The 17,908-nt window shown below is 42.5% G+C and overlaps 1 protein-coding gene across 4 annotated transcripts in view; it reads left to right on the top strand.

The window, feature by feature from the left end:
* Positions 1-17,908, top strand: part of YEATS2 (YEATS domain containing 2) — an 82,411-nt gene that overhangs the window by 30,107 nt on the left and 34,396 nt on the right. For 3 of the 4 annotated variants that reach the window (XM_075937463.2, XM_075937461.2, XM_075937464.2), the window contains 8 exons: positions 4,401-4,640; positions 6,471-6,629; positions 8,578-8,681; positions 11,197-11,304; positions 12,792-12,965; positions 14,796-15,054; positions 15,451-15,612; positions 17,621-17,745. In XM_075937463.2, coding sequence (XP_075793578.2) covers positions 4,401-4,640; positions 6,471-6,629; positions 8,578-8,681; positions 11,197-11,304; positions 12,792-12,965; positions 14,796-15,054; positions 15,451-15,612; positions 17,621-17,745 — 1,331 coding nt within the window. The remainder of the gene's footprint in view (positions 1-4,400; positions 4,641-6,470; positions 6,630-8,577; positions 8,682-11,196; positions 11,305-12,791; positions 12,966-14,795; positions 15,055-15,450; positions 15,613-17,620; positions 17,746-17,908) is intronic. The other variant, XM_075937465.2, reaches the window with a different exon arrangement.

Raw genomic sequence — 17,908 nt, 5'->3', positions numbered from 1 at the left:
CTCTTTGAACATGTACACCAGTCTTTATTTCTGCATATCCTCCAGAAAATGTATTTTGAGGAAAAGACCCTACCGTTGTCCAAACAGCCTGAATTAAATCACTCTTCCTTAAGCATGATTTAGTCTTAGGTGAACACCATTTTTTTACACCTTTACAGCAGAATTATTTTTTTCTTGTATAACACAAGCTTACTTTGGTCCTGCTCTAGACCCTTATGGCCAGAAGGAACTATTATGATCATCTTGTCCAGGGATTCTCAAACTGGGGGTCATGACCTCTCCCTGGGTTGCAAGCATGGGGGGGAGGGTCACAAGCTGTCACCCTCTACCCCCCAAAACCCTGCTTCGCCTCTAATATTTATAATATAGTGTTAAATACAAAATCTCCGTTTTTGATTTATAAGTGTCTCACTCAGAGCCTTGCGGTGTGAAAGGGGTCATTAGTACAAAAGTTTGAAAACTACTAATCTGGTCTGACCTTCAAGCCCATTGCAGGCTAGGGAGCCTCATCACCTACTTCTGTAATAGGCCCATATTCTCTGCTGAATTACTGAAGTCCTCAAATCTTGATGTAAAGACTTCAAGTTACAGAGAATCTACCATTCACTCAAATTCAAACTATCAAGTGACATGAGCCCCATACTGCAGAAAAATGCAAAAGAACCTCAGGGTGTCTTCCAGTCTGACCTGAAGGAAAATTCCATCCTGACCTCAAATATGGCAGTCAGTTAGACTTTGAATGTGTGGGTGCAGGAAATAATTCTATGCAATCGACCTTTTTAAAATTTTGATATTTTATCCCTATTACTGTTTACCTCTCTTGTCCTTACCTACTTTCTTTCAATTTTTTTCTAATACCATGTATGCAATTGAGTTCAAACTAACAGGCTTGTAATTTCCTGGATAATTTGTGTTCTTTCTTGAATATAGTACCTATATTTGTAATTATCCAGTTATAGGGTATAACTCCCGAGTGTAAAGATTCATTGAAAATAGGTTCTGTGGAGCTTGTAATTTCATATGCCAGTTTCTTTGACACTTGTTCATAGAATGTATCCAGGCCACCTGATTTGGTCCCATTGAAGTGCTTTAGTTTGGCTTCCCCTCTGGGTATTTTTGTATCCTTGTTCCAATTAGCCACCCTGCTACTGTCCCAAACTCCTCATTACCCTGAGTAAAACTGAGGCCAAGTGGTTGTTCAGGTGTTGGGCCATAACTCAATTATTTGTAATCTCCGTCCCACTCTCTGTATTTAGCAGTCCCATTTCCTTGTTTTCTTTTATATGGCTAAAGAATCATTAATGTTTTTAATTTCATTTTCAAGGTCCAACTCTTCTTGGTTTTTGGCAGTTTTTTCCCTACACTTCCTGACTTCCAAGAGTGTGTCTACACTGTGATTAGACATCCACAGCTGGCCTGTCCCAGCTGAATTGGGTACAGGGCTGTTTAATTGTGGGAGGGTCCCAGGGGTTGGGCCTATTTGAAATCATGGGAAGGTGGGCGGGCAAAGCCCGCCCACATTCTAAAAGCCCCTCCCAACCTTATGGGAGGGACACTGAACCCATGTTCAATTGAATCCGGGGGACAAAAAATGACTACAGGGTCAAGGAGTGCGGGTCACAGGTTTAAAATAAGGGAGCCGGATGGGGACACCGAGCAGAGAACCCCGGACAGCGCCCACTGCTCCTCAAAGCTGTCGATGGAGCCAGTGGACGCCGCCCAGAGGAACTCTGCCCGGATTCGTGACACGAGGGAAGAGCGGAAATAGGCCCCACAGTCGCAGCGAACCCCCTCGTCTAACATCCTCCTCCTGCCCAGCGGTTGGGCTGCAGTGTCTCACTGCAATTAGACAGCCTCCTTAACCTGAGCCTTGTGAGCCTAAGTCTGCTGGCATGGGCCAACCATGGGTTTTAATTGTTTCCTTGATGATCCATTCCATGTAGGCTTTTTTTTATAATATCCCATTTGAGATGCTTATTCTTCCAGTTTCATCTGCTGCCCTTCCCTATGAATTTTTTCTTCTTGCTTGGCATGCAGCTAGTTTCTGCAATTTTGACTTAGTAATTCCAAGCCTCCTCCAAATTCAAATCCTTGAGATTGTTAGTCAAATCCATTTCCTTAAATTAGTGATGTAAAATCCTGTTTGGTTGGTTAACTCATTAAATGTAGTGTTTAACCAGTTAACTGCATACAGGGGGGTTGGGCAGAGGGGCAAGAGGATGGGGGGGGGTCTCTGATGGTCTGGTGGGGCTGGAACAATTGTCTGCAAGCAGGAGGCTTCTTCCAGGTACTGGTTAACCTTACACAGTAAGCATCACCAGTTAAGGCTGGCTGCTCACATCCCTATAACTAATTCCCTTAATTATTTAAAAATTTGCCCTTTTAAAATCAAGGACATTAGTTGCAGACTATTTTTGTTTCTCCTTCCATTTAGTTTTAACTGGACTAACTCATGCTAACTTGAACCAAGCCTGTCCTCTACTGCCTATCCTCTTTCCTGAGGTCCTTGCTATCTGCCAAAACTAAATGTAAAATAACATCCTAATAATGATCTTTATTATGGGAGCCTGAGCAGATCTCAAGCACTATCCCAGCGGAGCCTCTGTTGCCTTGCTTACCCAAACTGATTTTAACCCATATTCCCTTTCTTTTTCTGTTACTTCTACTTTCTTTACACTCTACCCTGTCATCAACATACAGTGCTACTCCACCACTTTTACCTTTATTTCTGTCCTTCCTGATTAACACATACCTTTCAATACCTATACTCCAGTCATGATTACTATTACAGGATAACAAAAATATGGTGCAACACCAAGTTTCACTTTCTGCACCAGTAGTTTTACTTCCTCCATTTTGTTATCTAGGCTCCTTAGTTGTTTGTGGCTTCTGACAGATTCTTTGCTTGCTAGATAGTCATTTTACTGCTAATATTGACTACCCAACTGTTACTGTATGATATTGATACTGTCTTAGCTGTTCTCCTATCTTCCGTTGTTCCTTTCTCTATTGCTGTATCATCTTTCACTTGATTTTCCTCCAACTTAATATTAGAATCTGATATGGAGTTTATAGGAGTATCTTCCACCTGTTGCTCCCAGAATGTTAGTTTAAAAGTTGAAATCTCCCTTCCTACTCCAGTGGAGTCTCATCCTATTGTGGACAGTTCTGTATCACTGAATACCTCCCAGTGGTTGCACATCCTGAAGCCCTCCTTATAACAACACTGCTTCAGCTATCTGTTGATCAGTGCAATCTTGTCTCACCATTGCTGTTTTCCTTTAGGGACAGGTGCCACTGAAGATCACATGAACTCCATTTCTTTAATAGTCATGTGTGTCCTTTTGAATGTTCTAGTGATTGAGATTGGAAAATCATTTGAATTGAGAGCAGTAAAGCATTTCTAGGTCACCTGATTCTGCTGCCATTTTACTTTTTCATGAGTGTTACAATGACTAGTTGTGTGGAACAATTCTTTTTATTAGCTGGGATGAAAAGAGGGAGACTCTTTGTCTTCGTGTTTAGTATCTGTATTCTGGTATGCAGAAGTATGTAGTGAAAGGGAACAATTTATCCCCTACAAAATGCTAGCCTATGGAGCATTGGCTGGTTCTGATAGCAGTTGCTTTGAGGCCTTATTTTACCCTGACTTCTGGTAAAATCTCCTGGTGGAACTCATCCAGTTGAGAGTGCTCATGTTTTTGTGGCACAGCCATTCTTTCCATCCATGTCATCCACTCCTGCAGTGTGCTATGGCAGTGGTTCTGTGTTTCAGGGCAGGGCAGGGAAGGTGAAAGGAAGAAGGTTCAGGATTTCAGTGAATGCTTTTGATGGTCTCACACCAAAGAAGGAAATTGCAGGCATCTAAACTATCAATACACAAACATTTTTTAGACCTGATCAGAGGCACTCAGTACATCTGGGGTCTCCATAGTGATTTTCCCTGTGGCCTATTAGTCAATGAGTAACTGAGCTCCTCAGTCATTAAGAGGATGGAAGTCAGCCTCTATGCCCCTAGATAATCACTCCTAAGTATGCAGTGACAGGAATTTACTTCTAGGGGAACTTCCCCTTGACTATGTGGATCTGTCTATGGACACTCAAAACTTAGTTTTAGGTAAATCAGTGTGATTTATGAAAATTATGCCAAAAGCCAATGTGAATGACTGCATATTGGGTAAGACAGTATGTGGTTAATCTGATTTCTTAATTTTTTTGTTTAGGAAGTATCCAGCAAAATAACACATGAAAATAAAAAAAATCAAAGCCAAAAGCCCCACTTCTTATGTTTTATATTTATGGACATGTTTGTCATATCTTAAGTTTTGTCTCTGTAGAGAAATGCAGCAAGGAACTTGACTCAGCCTGAGAAACATTTCTCTTTTCCCTATTTTAATCAGGATTCCCTGTGAATGCTGAAACTGAAAGACATACCACTTTTTATTCCCTGCCATCTTCAGTAGAACGGACTCCCACCAAATTGGCAACACAGAAAGTAACCTTTGGCTCTCATGGAAATTCAGCTTTTCAGCCAATTGCAGCTAGTTGCAAAATAGTGCCTCAGGGTCAGATCCCGAGCCCTGCAGAATCTCCAGGAAAATCCTTCCAGCCCATCACCATGAGCTGCAAGATCGTATCAGGTACATTTTAGTCTCAGTATCATACTTCATACTGAACAGTGAGATTGAACTGGTTGGTCTTGCTTTGTGTCCTTTCCCATTTTCACGCTAATATTAAAAGGTAGACTGTAGGGAGATCCAGTATGATCTAGTAAACAAATTTCATCCTTTCTTAAATAGTTATGCAAAAGGTATAATGAATTTGTGAATTCAAGATTAAAATTGGGATGGGAACTGGTTTTAGTTTCTTACTGGGCACAAATTCCACCAGTGATCCACTTGAAATCACCAGTTAGTAAGACAGCTACCTCTTCTGCTGGGCTTGGACATGAATATCGATTGGAATTCATCTTGAATATGCGGGGTTGCGTGTGGGAAGAAGGGCTTCTTCCATTTGCAAATTTCCAAACTACAGGACTGGGTAAAGCGGGCACAATTTTTTTATTTGTCATTATCAGAGAAATGACAGGGTTTAAACTTGTATGTAAATTGTTACTATGGGAAAAACAAAGTCCCCTCCCTAGAATCAGATTGTGTCCTCCATTCCCCATTAATAGTAATTCCCTGTGTCCTGTTTAGATAAGCGGCTGTTTGCAGTTGGCAAAATTATTTCCTTTTAGTAGCTTTCTCAGACACACACAGTCATGCCTCTCTTGCCTGCATTGTTAACTCTTCACTACTGGTCTCTTGTCTGCCAAACATAACGTGCATTCTCTTCACTGACGCAATGCCTCCCTCTTGGCTGTACTGTTGCATCAAAAATCTTTAATGGCCCACGCTACTGGGTCACTTAGGAAACTGGGAGCCTGCCTGTAAAGCCCCACCATCATCTGGTGTTCGCTTAGAGTATGGAGAGTCTGGGTACCAAGCTGCCTGCTGTTGACTGTTCCCACTTGACTTCTGTGTGTGGTTGTTTTCTCTTCTGCCAATTGCCCTTGTAATCTTAAAGCTCTACACAGGGCACTAGCAGCCTGTTTGAATGTGTGCCAGATGCAGTTATCTAATGTACTGTCCCACTGTTCTTCTCTTCTTGGTCACGAGTGAGACTCTGATGCTGTCCAGTGGGTGAGAGTTATAGGAACCATCTTTCCTTCCTTGTAACCTCTCGGCTTTTTTCTATCAAGCTTTGCTGTTTCAGATGTTCCCCTGTTTAAATATTTCCTAGGCTTTGCTGACTGCCATTTGTTTCCTGTTAAGACCCCAGACTCCTTTTGGACTGTGGCAATTGCTGTGAATCTTTAGGGTCTTTCTGGATGGAGTGTTTCTGCTCCATGTTAGTTGATGATCCTCCTGCCCTCCCTCTCAAGAGAGCCAATTACTGGAGGATCGCCTTCTCTCACATAATGTCCCCTTGCTCTGGTTCCCCAATGCAGCAGTTGCCATCTTTTTTTCTGTCCTTTTGTGTCTGTTCCCATTTTAGCTCATGTGTTTTGTGCCTCCCCCCCTCCCCCCAATCCCCTTTCCACTTACCAAAAGGCTACACAATGGTGCTCTTAGGGGCTCTTGTGCTGACTGTGGGATAAGATAGAGGCTTGGCCTGGTGGATGACTGCCTGAGCTAACAAGCCTTTATTCATGAGCTATTCTTGTGGGTGGCTGACAAGGTAAAGGCAGGTAAATGGCTTCAAAGAGCTGCTCGGCACTTTGCTCTTATTTACAGGAGTATATTGACAGTAAGGGGGAATATGGGGTCATGCAGCTCTACCTATCCCTGCAGCTGCTGGATCCTTCTCAGGCTAGAAGTGCACCTTCAGCTGAATGCACAAACTCCAAGTCATTATTTTATTACTGCATTTTTATGTCCTTGTGAAACTTGAGATGGAAATGTTGGGCTCTTTTTTCCCCCCCAAAGGTTCTCCAATATCAACCCCAAGCCCATCTCCACTACCTCGTACCCCAACCTCCACTCCAGTGCACATGAAGCTGGGGTCTGCTAGTTCAGTCATTAATAACCCATACGTTATTGTGGACAAACCTGGACAGATGGTCGGAGCAGCAGTCACATCCACAGGTGTGTAATTTGATCTGTAGGAAGTAGCCAGGTTAGTTTCATCCATTCTCTTTCCTTAATAACAAAACATACCAAGATCTGTGACTATCTAAAAGCCTTTTACAAAGGAAGGGCAGAATCATTCGTTTGTATAATTACTGTACAGAATGTGTCTTTTTAATGTTGAACGAATTTGCTTTGGGCCGTGACAGAAAAAACAAGGCCAAATAGAAATCACACACTCTTTCCCCAGGGGAAATGAATGTATCTCAGGAGGAGCAAGGAATGTGAGGCAGTGTTGCACACTGCTACAAAGCAAGGCAGGAAGCTGTGTCTTTGTCATGGCTAAAGTGCTTGTTACTTACTCCCTCACAGTCCTTAACCCAGCTGTGGGACTTTCCAGTACAGGAGGATCCAGCATGCATTTCTCTAGCTGCATCGAAACAATAGCTCAGATCAGATCGGGTCAACTTGGTCTGGAGAGGCACACTATCAGCCTTTAAGCCATTGGGAACCTTTATTCAGCTGCTTTAAGGTGGTTGGCCTTTGGTTTTCCTAGACTCTTTTGACTGGATTCCTGCAGTGTTTCAGAGGTGATGCTAGGGGAACTGGTGTAATAAAATCTGAGGTGTACTGATTGCAGAAGATGGGTGAAAAGCCATGCAAGCCATCTGGAAACTCTTGCCTTCATGTTGGAACAAAAAGTAACTGCTTGTGAGTCCATTATGAGACTCAGACCAAGAACCTCTGGTCTAAATGCATGTATACATATAGTAGCTTCCCAAAGTGACACTTGGAACTTACATAGCATGTTCATCCAGCTTATTATGTTCCTTGCCTATCATAATAAGCTGCAGATGTTGTTGGGGGAAAAAAAGGAGAGATTTTCATTAAAATATCTCCTCTTTTTTTGTAAGAAAACAATCACATTTTTTAAACAAGCATCCCTCCCCCCACAACTGCATGGGAGGAACATTGAATGGTGAGAAACCATTGTATGTTTGCAGTAGCTGAATTTCTATCTCTGGCTTTGAGCTCTCTTGGTTAAATCCAAAATAATCTCATGAGTGGAATTTTCAAAATCAGCTCCCTGATTTAGGACACAAGTTCCATGGGAAGTCAGGAAAGACTGGTTCAACAGTGTCACATCATCGGGGGTTCAAAATCTTTACTACATATGGGAGGGTAATATAAAGGGACACTGCCGTTCAAGTTTTGTAGAACCCAGCTTTCACAAAGCCTGCCGTCAGTAGAAATATCTGTATAGTTTTGTTTTTAATATAAATGCAAGTAGTTTATAAATAAACACTGCAGAGGGGATATTATTTGCAACTCAAGTGTTGCAGAACTGTACTAATGATTGAGAATCAGAAAACGAAACTAGTTGAGTGTGGTACAAAATGTAAACAGCTCAAACAGGAAAGAAGCAAATATAAAAATGTTTTTAAATATTCAAAAGTATTGGAAGAAAAAGATTTTTAGCATTATGTCTAGCGAGAACATGTTCCTTTAGAGAAGGGATGTTTAGTTTGTGGTGTTTTTGATGACAGGCTATCTTCTCTAGCAGAACACTAATGTAACTTGTCCCCATCCTGATCCCCACTGGTCATGTCATGTTTTGTTCCCATCAGCACATATGAGAGGTTAACTGAAATGAAATGCCATGTCTTCCTTGTCTGATGAAAAGCTGTATTTATTTAATAGTACCTAGGACTAAACCCTTATGCTAAAATCTCTCTCATCTTCCAATAGCGAGAGAAGGTGGGTGAGATAATATTGTTTGTTGGACCAGGCTTTTGTTGGTGAGAGAAACAAGCTTTTGATGGTCTGGGTAAGCCTGAAAGCTTCTTTCTCTCACCAACAGAAGTTGGTCCAATAAAAGGCATCACTCTCATCCCCTATGTCTCGAATACCCTGGGACTAATTTGGCTACGATGAGACTGCATGAAATGTATCTTCCAATACACAGGAAGCCCCACAAGCAAACTGACAAGTGTGTCTCAAGCCTCTCATGGAGCCGGATCTCCAGTCTCAAAGATCCATGGAAGCAGCTTGGTAACATCAGCTGTCAAGGTAACATTCTTGCTGGGTAGTTTTTCCATAAAGAAGGGACTTTTTCAACATTGTAAATGCTGATTCTGGATAACTTCATGTTCTCATTATTTTACTGGAATAATTACTCTCTAGCTGCCATAGCACTATTGTTTACATGATTTTTCACATGGAATGATAGAGTAATTTCATGCAGCTCTTGGTAGAGTTGTGAGTACTAAGGGTGTAAGAGACTAGTTGCTTCCGCCCCCTTTGTTGCCTCTGTGCTTGCTACAGTTCAAAGGCGGAGGTGCCTTTACAGACTAATCCCTGATAGACTAATCCAATAGTCAATGGAAATCTCATTAACTATTTGATTGATTCGTTAATCTAAATTTAGCATCCCTATTGATTACTTCTCTTAAGTGTCAGTCTTTTGCTAGTGTATAAGGAAATCCTTGGTGGGCACAGATCTCAGTACTCTCAAAATGCCTCCTTTTTCAAAGAGCCTGTTCTGTAAAAGACTCGGGTCTTTTTTTTTTAACTTGTTCGGTGATAGTATCAGATTTAAGAAGAGGTGCACATTTTAAACTCACTTCTGAATATTTTTCACAACAGATACATTAATATCAGGCCAAGAGCAAATATTCAGTGGATTTACAGCTACCTTCCTCAAAAGAACAGATTTCCATCGACTAGTCGATAAGTGGGGGAGCTGCAGCAGGGTTAGCTCCTGGCTCCAGGAGCCAAACCTGCTGCAGCTCTGCCTTTTAAATGTATTAAGAGCTGTTAGGCTCTTAATACAGTTAGAAGACTGAAGAGCAGCAGTAGGGACACAGTGTGAGCTGGGACAGCTGATTCCTGGCTTGTGCTGGGTCCCCCACTGTGCTCCAGCCTTTTTACATTTAAAGTGTGCTGGTGTGCAGCAGGGGAACCTGGCACAAGCTGGGAATCAGCTGGCCCAGCTCATGCGGAGTCCCTACTTCTGAGCTCCAGCCTTTTAAATGTATTAAGAGCTGGCAGCCTCTTGATACATTTAAAAGGCTAAAGCACAGCGGGGGACCCAGTGAGAGCAGAACTCAGCTGTCCCCCTGCTGTGCTTTTAGCCTTTTAGCTCACGCTGGGTCCCCACGGCTGCTCTTCAGCCTTTTAAATGTTTTAAGAGCCTACCAGCTCTTAATACATTTAAAAGACAGAGTCACAGCAGGGTTAGCTCCCTGGGCCGGGAGCTAACCCCTCTGTAGCTCCCCTGCTAATTGACTAGTCGATGGAAAATCCATCCATAGTCGATTGGTTGAATAAACTAAATTTAACATCCCTAGTATGTATCACAGACAAATGTGGAGTAAGTGATTGAAAATTGAGAATGAATAAGATCTGAGCTGGAAAGGTGTGGGGCTGTATTATTTCAGATAAAATTTGCTCCATTTCCTTTACAGAGAAGGGTATATTTGGCAGGCTACTGGAATTAGAGATGCCTCCTTTTGAAAGTGGTTGGTGAAGCATTTGGGCTGCTGGAGCTTTCTTAGCTTGTTCAGCATATACAATAATTATTGAGTTTAGGTTGTTTTATAATTGCCATCCAATCTAGAAAGATTTCTTCTTTAATTGAGACACAGAATGTTCCTTTACATCCAGGTCCATCTCTGAGAATCTGTAACGTAGGAATTTTGACCTGTATGTACATGTGAAAAGATCTGTTAAGTAAAATGAAGCCTATATTCCCATCTAGTAATTTCACAGTAAGAATGCCAGTCCTTAGACTTGTCCCAAAGTGATCCTGAATATCCCTTTTTCTTAAGAAATAAAATTAAAAGTTTTTACATTTTTGAGACAGCAAATGTAAAGCAGCAATTTTAAATTGTGATTTGTGCATGCCCCATATTCTTTAAAAAACAGTCTGACTGCTGGTTAACAGTGCTAATACTGTTTATTCTTAATTCACTGGTTGAGAGCAATTAATTCTATGCATTGTCGAACAAATCAGAATAATCCAAAGATGCACACCATTCACATTGAATGAATTACACATTTTCAAGGTAACACCATTAGGAATCAGAAGTTAATTAGAAAAATAAATGGATGTCTGCTTCCTGTAAATCTCAGTGTGTCTTCCGCTATGCTGGTACCATAAAATTTTGTAAGGGTAGAAAAAATTCTGTTGTGTGTGTTCACATCTCTAACTGGAATGACTTGTTTTGGTGGAAGATACAAGCTTTTGACCTTCACAGGGCTTTTTCTGAGGTCTGCAGAGGGTATCCAGTGTTTAGCTAAATATAAGGTGGGACAGGTTAAGCATAAGGGGTTCACAAAAGCTGTAGGAAACTGTTTAAAGTGGGTAACTAAAGATTAGAAGATGGTAGGGTGGGTTACAAATTGAGCCATAAAAACAGTGACTCTCATAATACTTTAGCTACTTTGTCTCGTATCCTGTGATCAATATGACTACCATATCAGTACAGATAACCCAGAATGCCCTCAGTTACTTATCAGTAATGTGAATACAGGCAGTCATCATTTTGTCACCTAACTGTGTGCCATATGTATTCATTCATAGCAAGAAGATTCTTTATTTGCAACTATGCCACCCCTTTGTCCAATTGGGAGTCATTCTAAGGCGCAAAGCCCTAAATCTGTCACAGGCGGACTTGGAGCTTTCACAAAGGTATTTGATGTCTGTTCTTGGCTTTTTACATGGATGCATGCTCTGATAGTATCATTCCAGACTGAGTTCCATCACAAAGCATGTAACTCTTCTAGAGCAGTTTGGAAGTGTGTCTCCTTGGCCCAACTGCTACTTGTCTTGTTTTAGTTTCCCAACTCATGTAACTCTTGCAACTGTCAGCAGATTAGTCTTGACTGCTATTCTGTTATGTTGGCTTGATTGTTCCTCTGCCTTCTTTCCCTTTTCTGTTTCCCTTCTATCTTCTTCATCCTTTTCTTCGATGAACCGCTGCCATGTGCTACCAAATCTACCAAAGTTGTGCTTTTCTTGCCTAATATGTTTTGAGACTTCGGCTATTTTCCATACCTAATAATACTCCAGTATTTCTGCATGTCAAATATTGGTATTTAAGTCTACTTCCTTAAGTGTCACTCATCCCAATTTCTTTTTAATCAACTGTAGTAACACGTGGCAAGGAGTCCTGTGGCACGTGTCATCTGTTGAGAGACATTGCTGCTCTCACCCCTTAAAGGGGAATGAGCAGCATGATCTGATAGACAAGGACTTCCATCCTAATTTTTTTTGCAGAAGATCTCTTCCGACACAAGCTTCTTGCACAAAAAGTCTGTAGTCTAGTCGAAGCCTCTGTCTCTGGCCTAATTTAGGCCAGAGTTATGAGTGCCTACCTTAATTCCTTTACATTACAAGTTAACGTGGGTAAGAGAGGAAAGATAGTGCAGTGTTTACAGCACTAGCGTGGGAAACAGGAAACCCATGTGTGATGCTCTGCTCCACCAGACTTCCTGTATAACCTTGACCAAGTCACTCAAGCTGTCTACACTACAGAGTTTTTGCAGAAAAATAGCAATTTTTCCGCAAAAACTCGCAGAGCATCCACACCTCAAGTGCATTTTTGTGCAAGTAAATAGAAAGATGAAGGGGTTTTGTGCAATAAGTAATTTCATTTTACGAAGAAGAATGCCATTTTGCACAACAGCTCTTGCACAAAAGGGAGTGTGTGGATGGGGAAGAGGGGTTTTTTGCACAAGAAGAGGGAAGAGGAGAAAGCACAGGGGCCATTCTGTCGCTAGCAATCACTACTGACTTTTGAGAGAGGATCCAGGCAGTCTGGATGCTCTCTTGCGAAAAGTTTTTGCGGAAGATCTTTTCCGACACCAGCTTCTTGCACAAAAAGTCTGTAGTCTAGTCGAAGCCTCTGTCTCTGTGCCTCAGTTTCCCAGATGGGGATAAAGAATGGTTGGGGCATAGATACATTCAGGGTGCCGAGAAGCTATGGTAACAGAGGTCATAACTTAAATGAATATGGCACACCTTTTATTTAATCTAGCAGGGCTGAAAAGGATCTATCAAAGATCTGGGGTTTTGTCCGGAATGCAGGCCATATTTGGGGCAGACTGATGCTTGCAGAGCAGGATTTCATCTGGAGAGTAAAGCTGTTTGTTTGACTCAGTTTTCTTTATGAAAAGGTGATAATAAAGCAGGAGCCTGGAGAGCTGCCCCAGCAGCCACAGCTACCGGTGACTGGGACAACCTCGCAGACCTCAGGGCACCAATATGTTGCTGTGAAGGGGGGTCACATGATAGCTTTGTCACCACAGAAGCAGATCATGAGCTCAGGAGAGGGGACCACGCAATCGAAGGTATTGAATGCTTTGATGTCTTAAACTGCCTGGATGCACACCTAGGGGCATATCAGGCAGCAGTCAATGATGCTCTTTCAGTCTGGGGGAAGGTCGTAGGAAACCAGCCACTTCTGTACTGTTGCCTTAGACTGGCGGAGGGACCGTGCATGAAGGAGTACTAGGATTCAGTTTCAAGTTCAGCTGTAGGGGGAAATCATATTCTTTTATTTTTCATAAGTACAGTAAAACTCCATTGGTCTGGCATCCAATGCTCCGGCACTCCTGATGGGAACTCAAGAACCCTGAAGTACTCCAGGCAGCCGGAGAATTGGAACTGCTCTGCGCCTGGCTTTCCCCGATTCAGCCACTGCTGAAACTGACCAGCAGCTGAATTGGGAAAGCCGGGGGCAGAGCAGCTAGGGTGCTCTTGGGGACGCCTGGGGCAGAGCAGCTGGAGTGCTGCCGGGTTGGTCCCACAGTGCCGAGGGGCGGCGCTACGGGACCAACCCGGCAGCACCCCAGCTGCTCTGCCCCAGGCGTCCCTGATTCAGATGCTGCTGAAACTGAACAGCGGCTGATTCTGGTCAGCTGGGGCATTCTTGGAGTTTAGCATCTAAGTGTCTGAACAGTCAAGACATTAAAAAGCCTAAATTCCATCCTTTCTATCCACTCTGAATTGTATACAGTGAAATCTACCTGCCAAGCACACAGGCCTATGTAAGCAAAAAAATACATTAGTAGTTACATGAGTTAATTGTTCTTTAAACTACCCTTTTGCTTAAGTAGGTGCGTGCACAAATGTAATATTTGCATGGATGTATTGTCTGCTTACAAAACTGAAGCTGTTTGTGAGTTAAACGTTGGGCCTGAAGTTGATTTTAACGAGGCAGCTGAAACTTTCTCCACAACCGTTAGTCAGAATGTTACCACTTTGCCTCTGCGAGAGAGACTTGCTAGTACTGGACTATGTCAGATCCCAGACATTCAGCCAGTTAGCTACCCCCCAACAAACTCCTCAGGACCCTGCCAGCTCTTATATTTGCCTTGCAGATTAATACAGAGTAATCCCAGGTCTCAAACACCCCAGGAGTGCTCCTGTATAACATCTAGCCCCTGTCACTGGACACTCACACTAATTGTCCCAAAAGAGAGAGAATCAGAACCTTTGTAGTAAGTGACTCATTTGTTTATGGTGAAAACAAACAAATTGTTTAACAAAAAGTAGAGCATCATAGAGACAGTGAGTATTGGGTAAGAATAACAGAAAGAGAAATGGTTACCAACAAAACAAAAACTTTCTAGAACTAAAATTTAGGCTACAATCCTTGTCTAATATAGCCTTTCACCAAATGTTTTCTGAAGAGCTTCCTGGTTTTCAGGCATAACCACAATCCAGACTTTTGTGAATACCCTACACCAGTGGTCCCCAACCTTTTGGGACTGCTGGGCACCCGGGGCGGGGCCGCCCATGTGCCATACATCCAGGGGTGGGGCCACCCATGTGCTGTGTGCCCGGGGCCAGCGCCGCGTGCCCGGGCCAGAGCTGGCCTAGATCATTCTGCGGGCGCACATAAATGCCCCGACGGGCGCCATGGCAATTTGCGTAGCTACAGGTGCAGTGTAGATGCACCCTGACTGATGGCCTCAGTTTATATTTGAATGTGTTTGAGTCCCCATTGTGGTGGTTGTTTAGAATGGGTAACTTGTCAGCTTATTTAACTTCTGAAGTGCCCTGAAATTATATACTTATTTCTCGGGTAACCTACCAGGTGGAATGTTAACTCTCTCCTGGTGCTGTACCAGGGAAATCCTGCATGAAGCATGTCATCAGATGCTTATTTATTACAGGTCGTTGGGGTTCCTGCCGGTTCTACTTTACAGTCAACAGTGAAACAAGCTGTGGCTATCAGTGGTGGTCAGATACTTGTGGCAAAATCCAGCTCTTCAGTAGCAAAAGCTGTTGGTCCAAAGCAGGTTGTAACCCAAGGAGTAGCAAAAGCCATTGTGAGTGGAGGTGGTGGAACAATTGTTGCCCAACCTGTGCAAACTTTAACAAAGGCTCAGGTGACTTCAGCAGGGGTTCAGAAAAGTGGATCTCAAGGTTCAGGTAAAGTAACTTTACAACTTGGATTACAAAATTCAGATTCTAATTCATTTTGGAACGCTGTTGTACTCTAGTATTACTCCAAATGCAGCTCTATTTCCGAAGAAGAGGGGAACACCTAGTCAAAATAACATGCTAAGAGAGCTGTAGGCAAAATATCTTAGAATTGGGCTAGTTTAGTAATAAATAATAATTTATATATAAAACTTTCTTCCACAGAAGAAATACCTAGTGCTGTATAAAGTGCTGCAAGCACAGAATTATCACTGTTGTGCACCGTGTTCATTAGTTAGCCACTCCTTTGTTCCAACTTTATTTCAGTTGCCCAGATTTTATTATGAATCATATTCTGCAAACCTGAATTTTTAACATGGTTTTCTGTTTTTATTCCATTTCTAGTGATGGCTACACTGCAGTTGCCAGCCACAAATCTGGCAAACCTGGCAAATTTACCACCTGGCACCAAATTGTACCTTACCACCAACAGCAAGAACCCTTCAGGAAAAGGAAAACTGCTTCTGATACCTCAAGGAGCCATACTGAGAGCCACAAACAATGCTAGTTAGTCTTGCAGGGAAATCTAATGCGTTAAATAATGTAATCATTTTGTAATTAATGTGTTAAGCATTTTGCCTTTTATTCTGGTACTTTGGGAGTTAGTAATAGAGCAAGGTTCTTTGCTCACCAAAAACATGGACTGTTCAGTGAGGAGATGCATGAGAGCTCTTTTATTTAAGTCGTCCCCTGATGATCAGTTGTTTTTTTAAAGCAATAACTACAGATAGTGGTGAAGTAAGAAGAAAATTACAGCAAGTGAGATGGTTTTTTAACCCTTCGTTAGTAATCCAGAAAAAAGAGTATGCAGCACATTCCTGAAACCTGCAGCTGACACTAAATTGAAAGAAGTTGTAAAAACTCATGAGAAATATTAGAAAGAGAAACTGGAAACATGAGCAGAAAATAACAAAAGGAAATTTGTCTTGGGGAAAAAGACAAACTGATCTGTCTGAGGGGGAAATGATCTAAAACACAAATGTTCATGTAGGATTTGATCCAAAATTCAGTGAAGTTGATAGAAAGATGCCTATTGAGTTGTGTGGGCTTTGGATCGGAGCCATTGCGGAAAAAGGCTGGGCAGCACTATTGCTAAGAGAGTTAGGTTGATGACTAAATAGTTTGCAGTATGTGTGGCTGCTATAGGAAAGCCCAGTGCTATCTTAGGCTACTTATACAAAGTTGTTGCATAATGTGTCTAATTCGGGTACAGTGGTGCCCAGAATATTCCCTTCAGTTTTGAACCCAAAATTAATAGAAATAGACAAACTGGAGGGAAATTTCCAATGGGCAACAAAAATGACCAGGGAGCTCAAGGGACCGAATTATACAGAAAGGGCAAAGGCATCATATAAAGGTATTGTAGCTATGCCACACCTGAGAGAGCCTAGAATCAGAGGGGGAGGGGGGGAAGAGAAGAGAGGGAAGATAAACTGGGCAAGTTTATGAAGGGTATTGACCAGAGCTGGTCAAAACTTTATTTAATGGAAAACGGGGGTTTTGACCAAATGACACGTTTTGTAGAAAAGTGTCTGCTTTCTTTGATAATTTTCAAATTTTCATTGGAAAAGGAAAAAAAAATCCAAATGTTTGCCCATTTTCTGACCGCTGTTGGTATTGACACCAAGAAGACAGGAGGAGTTAAAGTGCAGCACATGAGCCTATAACCAAGAGCAGGGGGATGGGATGGTGGGTGGGTGGATGGATGGATGGATGGATGTGCTGAAATAGACTTTAACTAGCTGTTTTTGGCTGCGGTGCATTTGTGGGAGCTCCGCCCATTGCTTGGGACTGAGGTAGGCTGAGTACAGTCCCATAGGAAAAAGGACTGTAAAACCATCTGGCCCTAGGTAAAGCAAATACATGATTCTCTGGGAAAACGATTACCATTTTGCTCACGTGGTTGTTTAGTAAGAGACAGAAAATAAGACTGGGGTCACACTGCTCTCGGTGTGGCTTAGTAAGAGAGTTCAAATGCAGCCTTAGATTCTTTCTGTGCAAAGTAATTATTGGGGAGCGCTCTGTAACTACTCTGAAATATGTGCAAACACTAGGTAAGTGTATCTGATGTAAAAGCAAAATCCTTAGCTTGCAGGTCATTAGTAGGATTTCATTTATTATTCATGATCTGCAAGAGGCTGTTGAAAGAGCTATTAAATTGCTGGTTTGCATCTGCTTCTGGCTGTAGAGACTGCAAAACAGACCTGTGTGTGCCCACAAGCAGCCGTGCTCCCTTTCAGTTTGTTTCCAGAACATAGTGAGAGAACACAATATCACCCTCAGAATCACACTGCCCACTGCATTGAAAAATGATGAATAGATGCTGCTCACTTGTGAAGCATGGGTAGCATGCAACGCACAGTGCCTTTAAAGCTATGTGCATGCTAATACCTCAGCAGCTGCCTCTGCAAAGGACAGAGGTGTGTGTGAGGAATAGGGTGCTGATGGAAAGAAGTGAATTTCTGCACAGTATAACTTGAACTCTGCAGAGTCATTGCTTTGATTCTTGTTACAGATCTCCAGTCAGGCTCTTCTACGAGTGGAGGAGGAGGAGGAGGAACAGGAGCAGCCCAAAGCACAAGTAGTGGCTTATCCCAGCACCTCACCTACACATCCTACATCCTCAAGCAGACACCACAGGTCAGAGTCGTCCAGCATTGTAACTGATCCAGTGATGCCCAGCCTCTGTTTCTGTAGTAGATGAGTTTCAAATTATGAGGAAGCCAAACCCCTCTGGAGACACACTTTGCCCTGCTCACCACTCACCCTCACTCACTGCAGCTGTCAGTGTGTCTTGTGCCCT

This window comes from Pelodiscus sinensis, chromosome 10 (assembly GCF_052426305.1).
Source record: "Pelodiscus sinensis isolate ZL-2025 chromosome 10, ASM5242630v1, whole genome shotgun sequence".
Lineage (NCBI taxonomy): Eukaryota > Metazoa > Chordata > Testudines > Trionychidae > Pelodiscus > Pelodiscus sinensis.
This window is presented reverse-complemented; position numbering and strand designations above follow the sequence as displayed.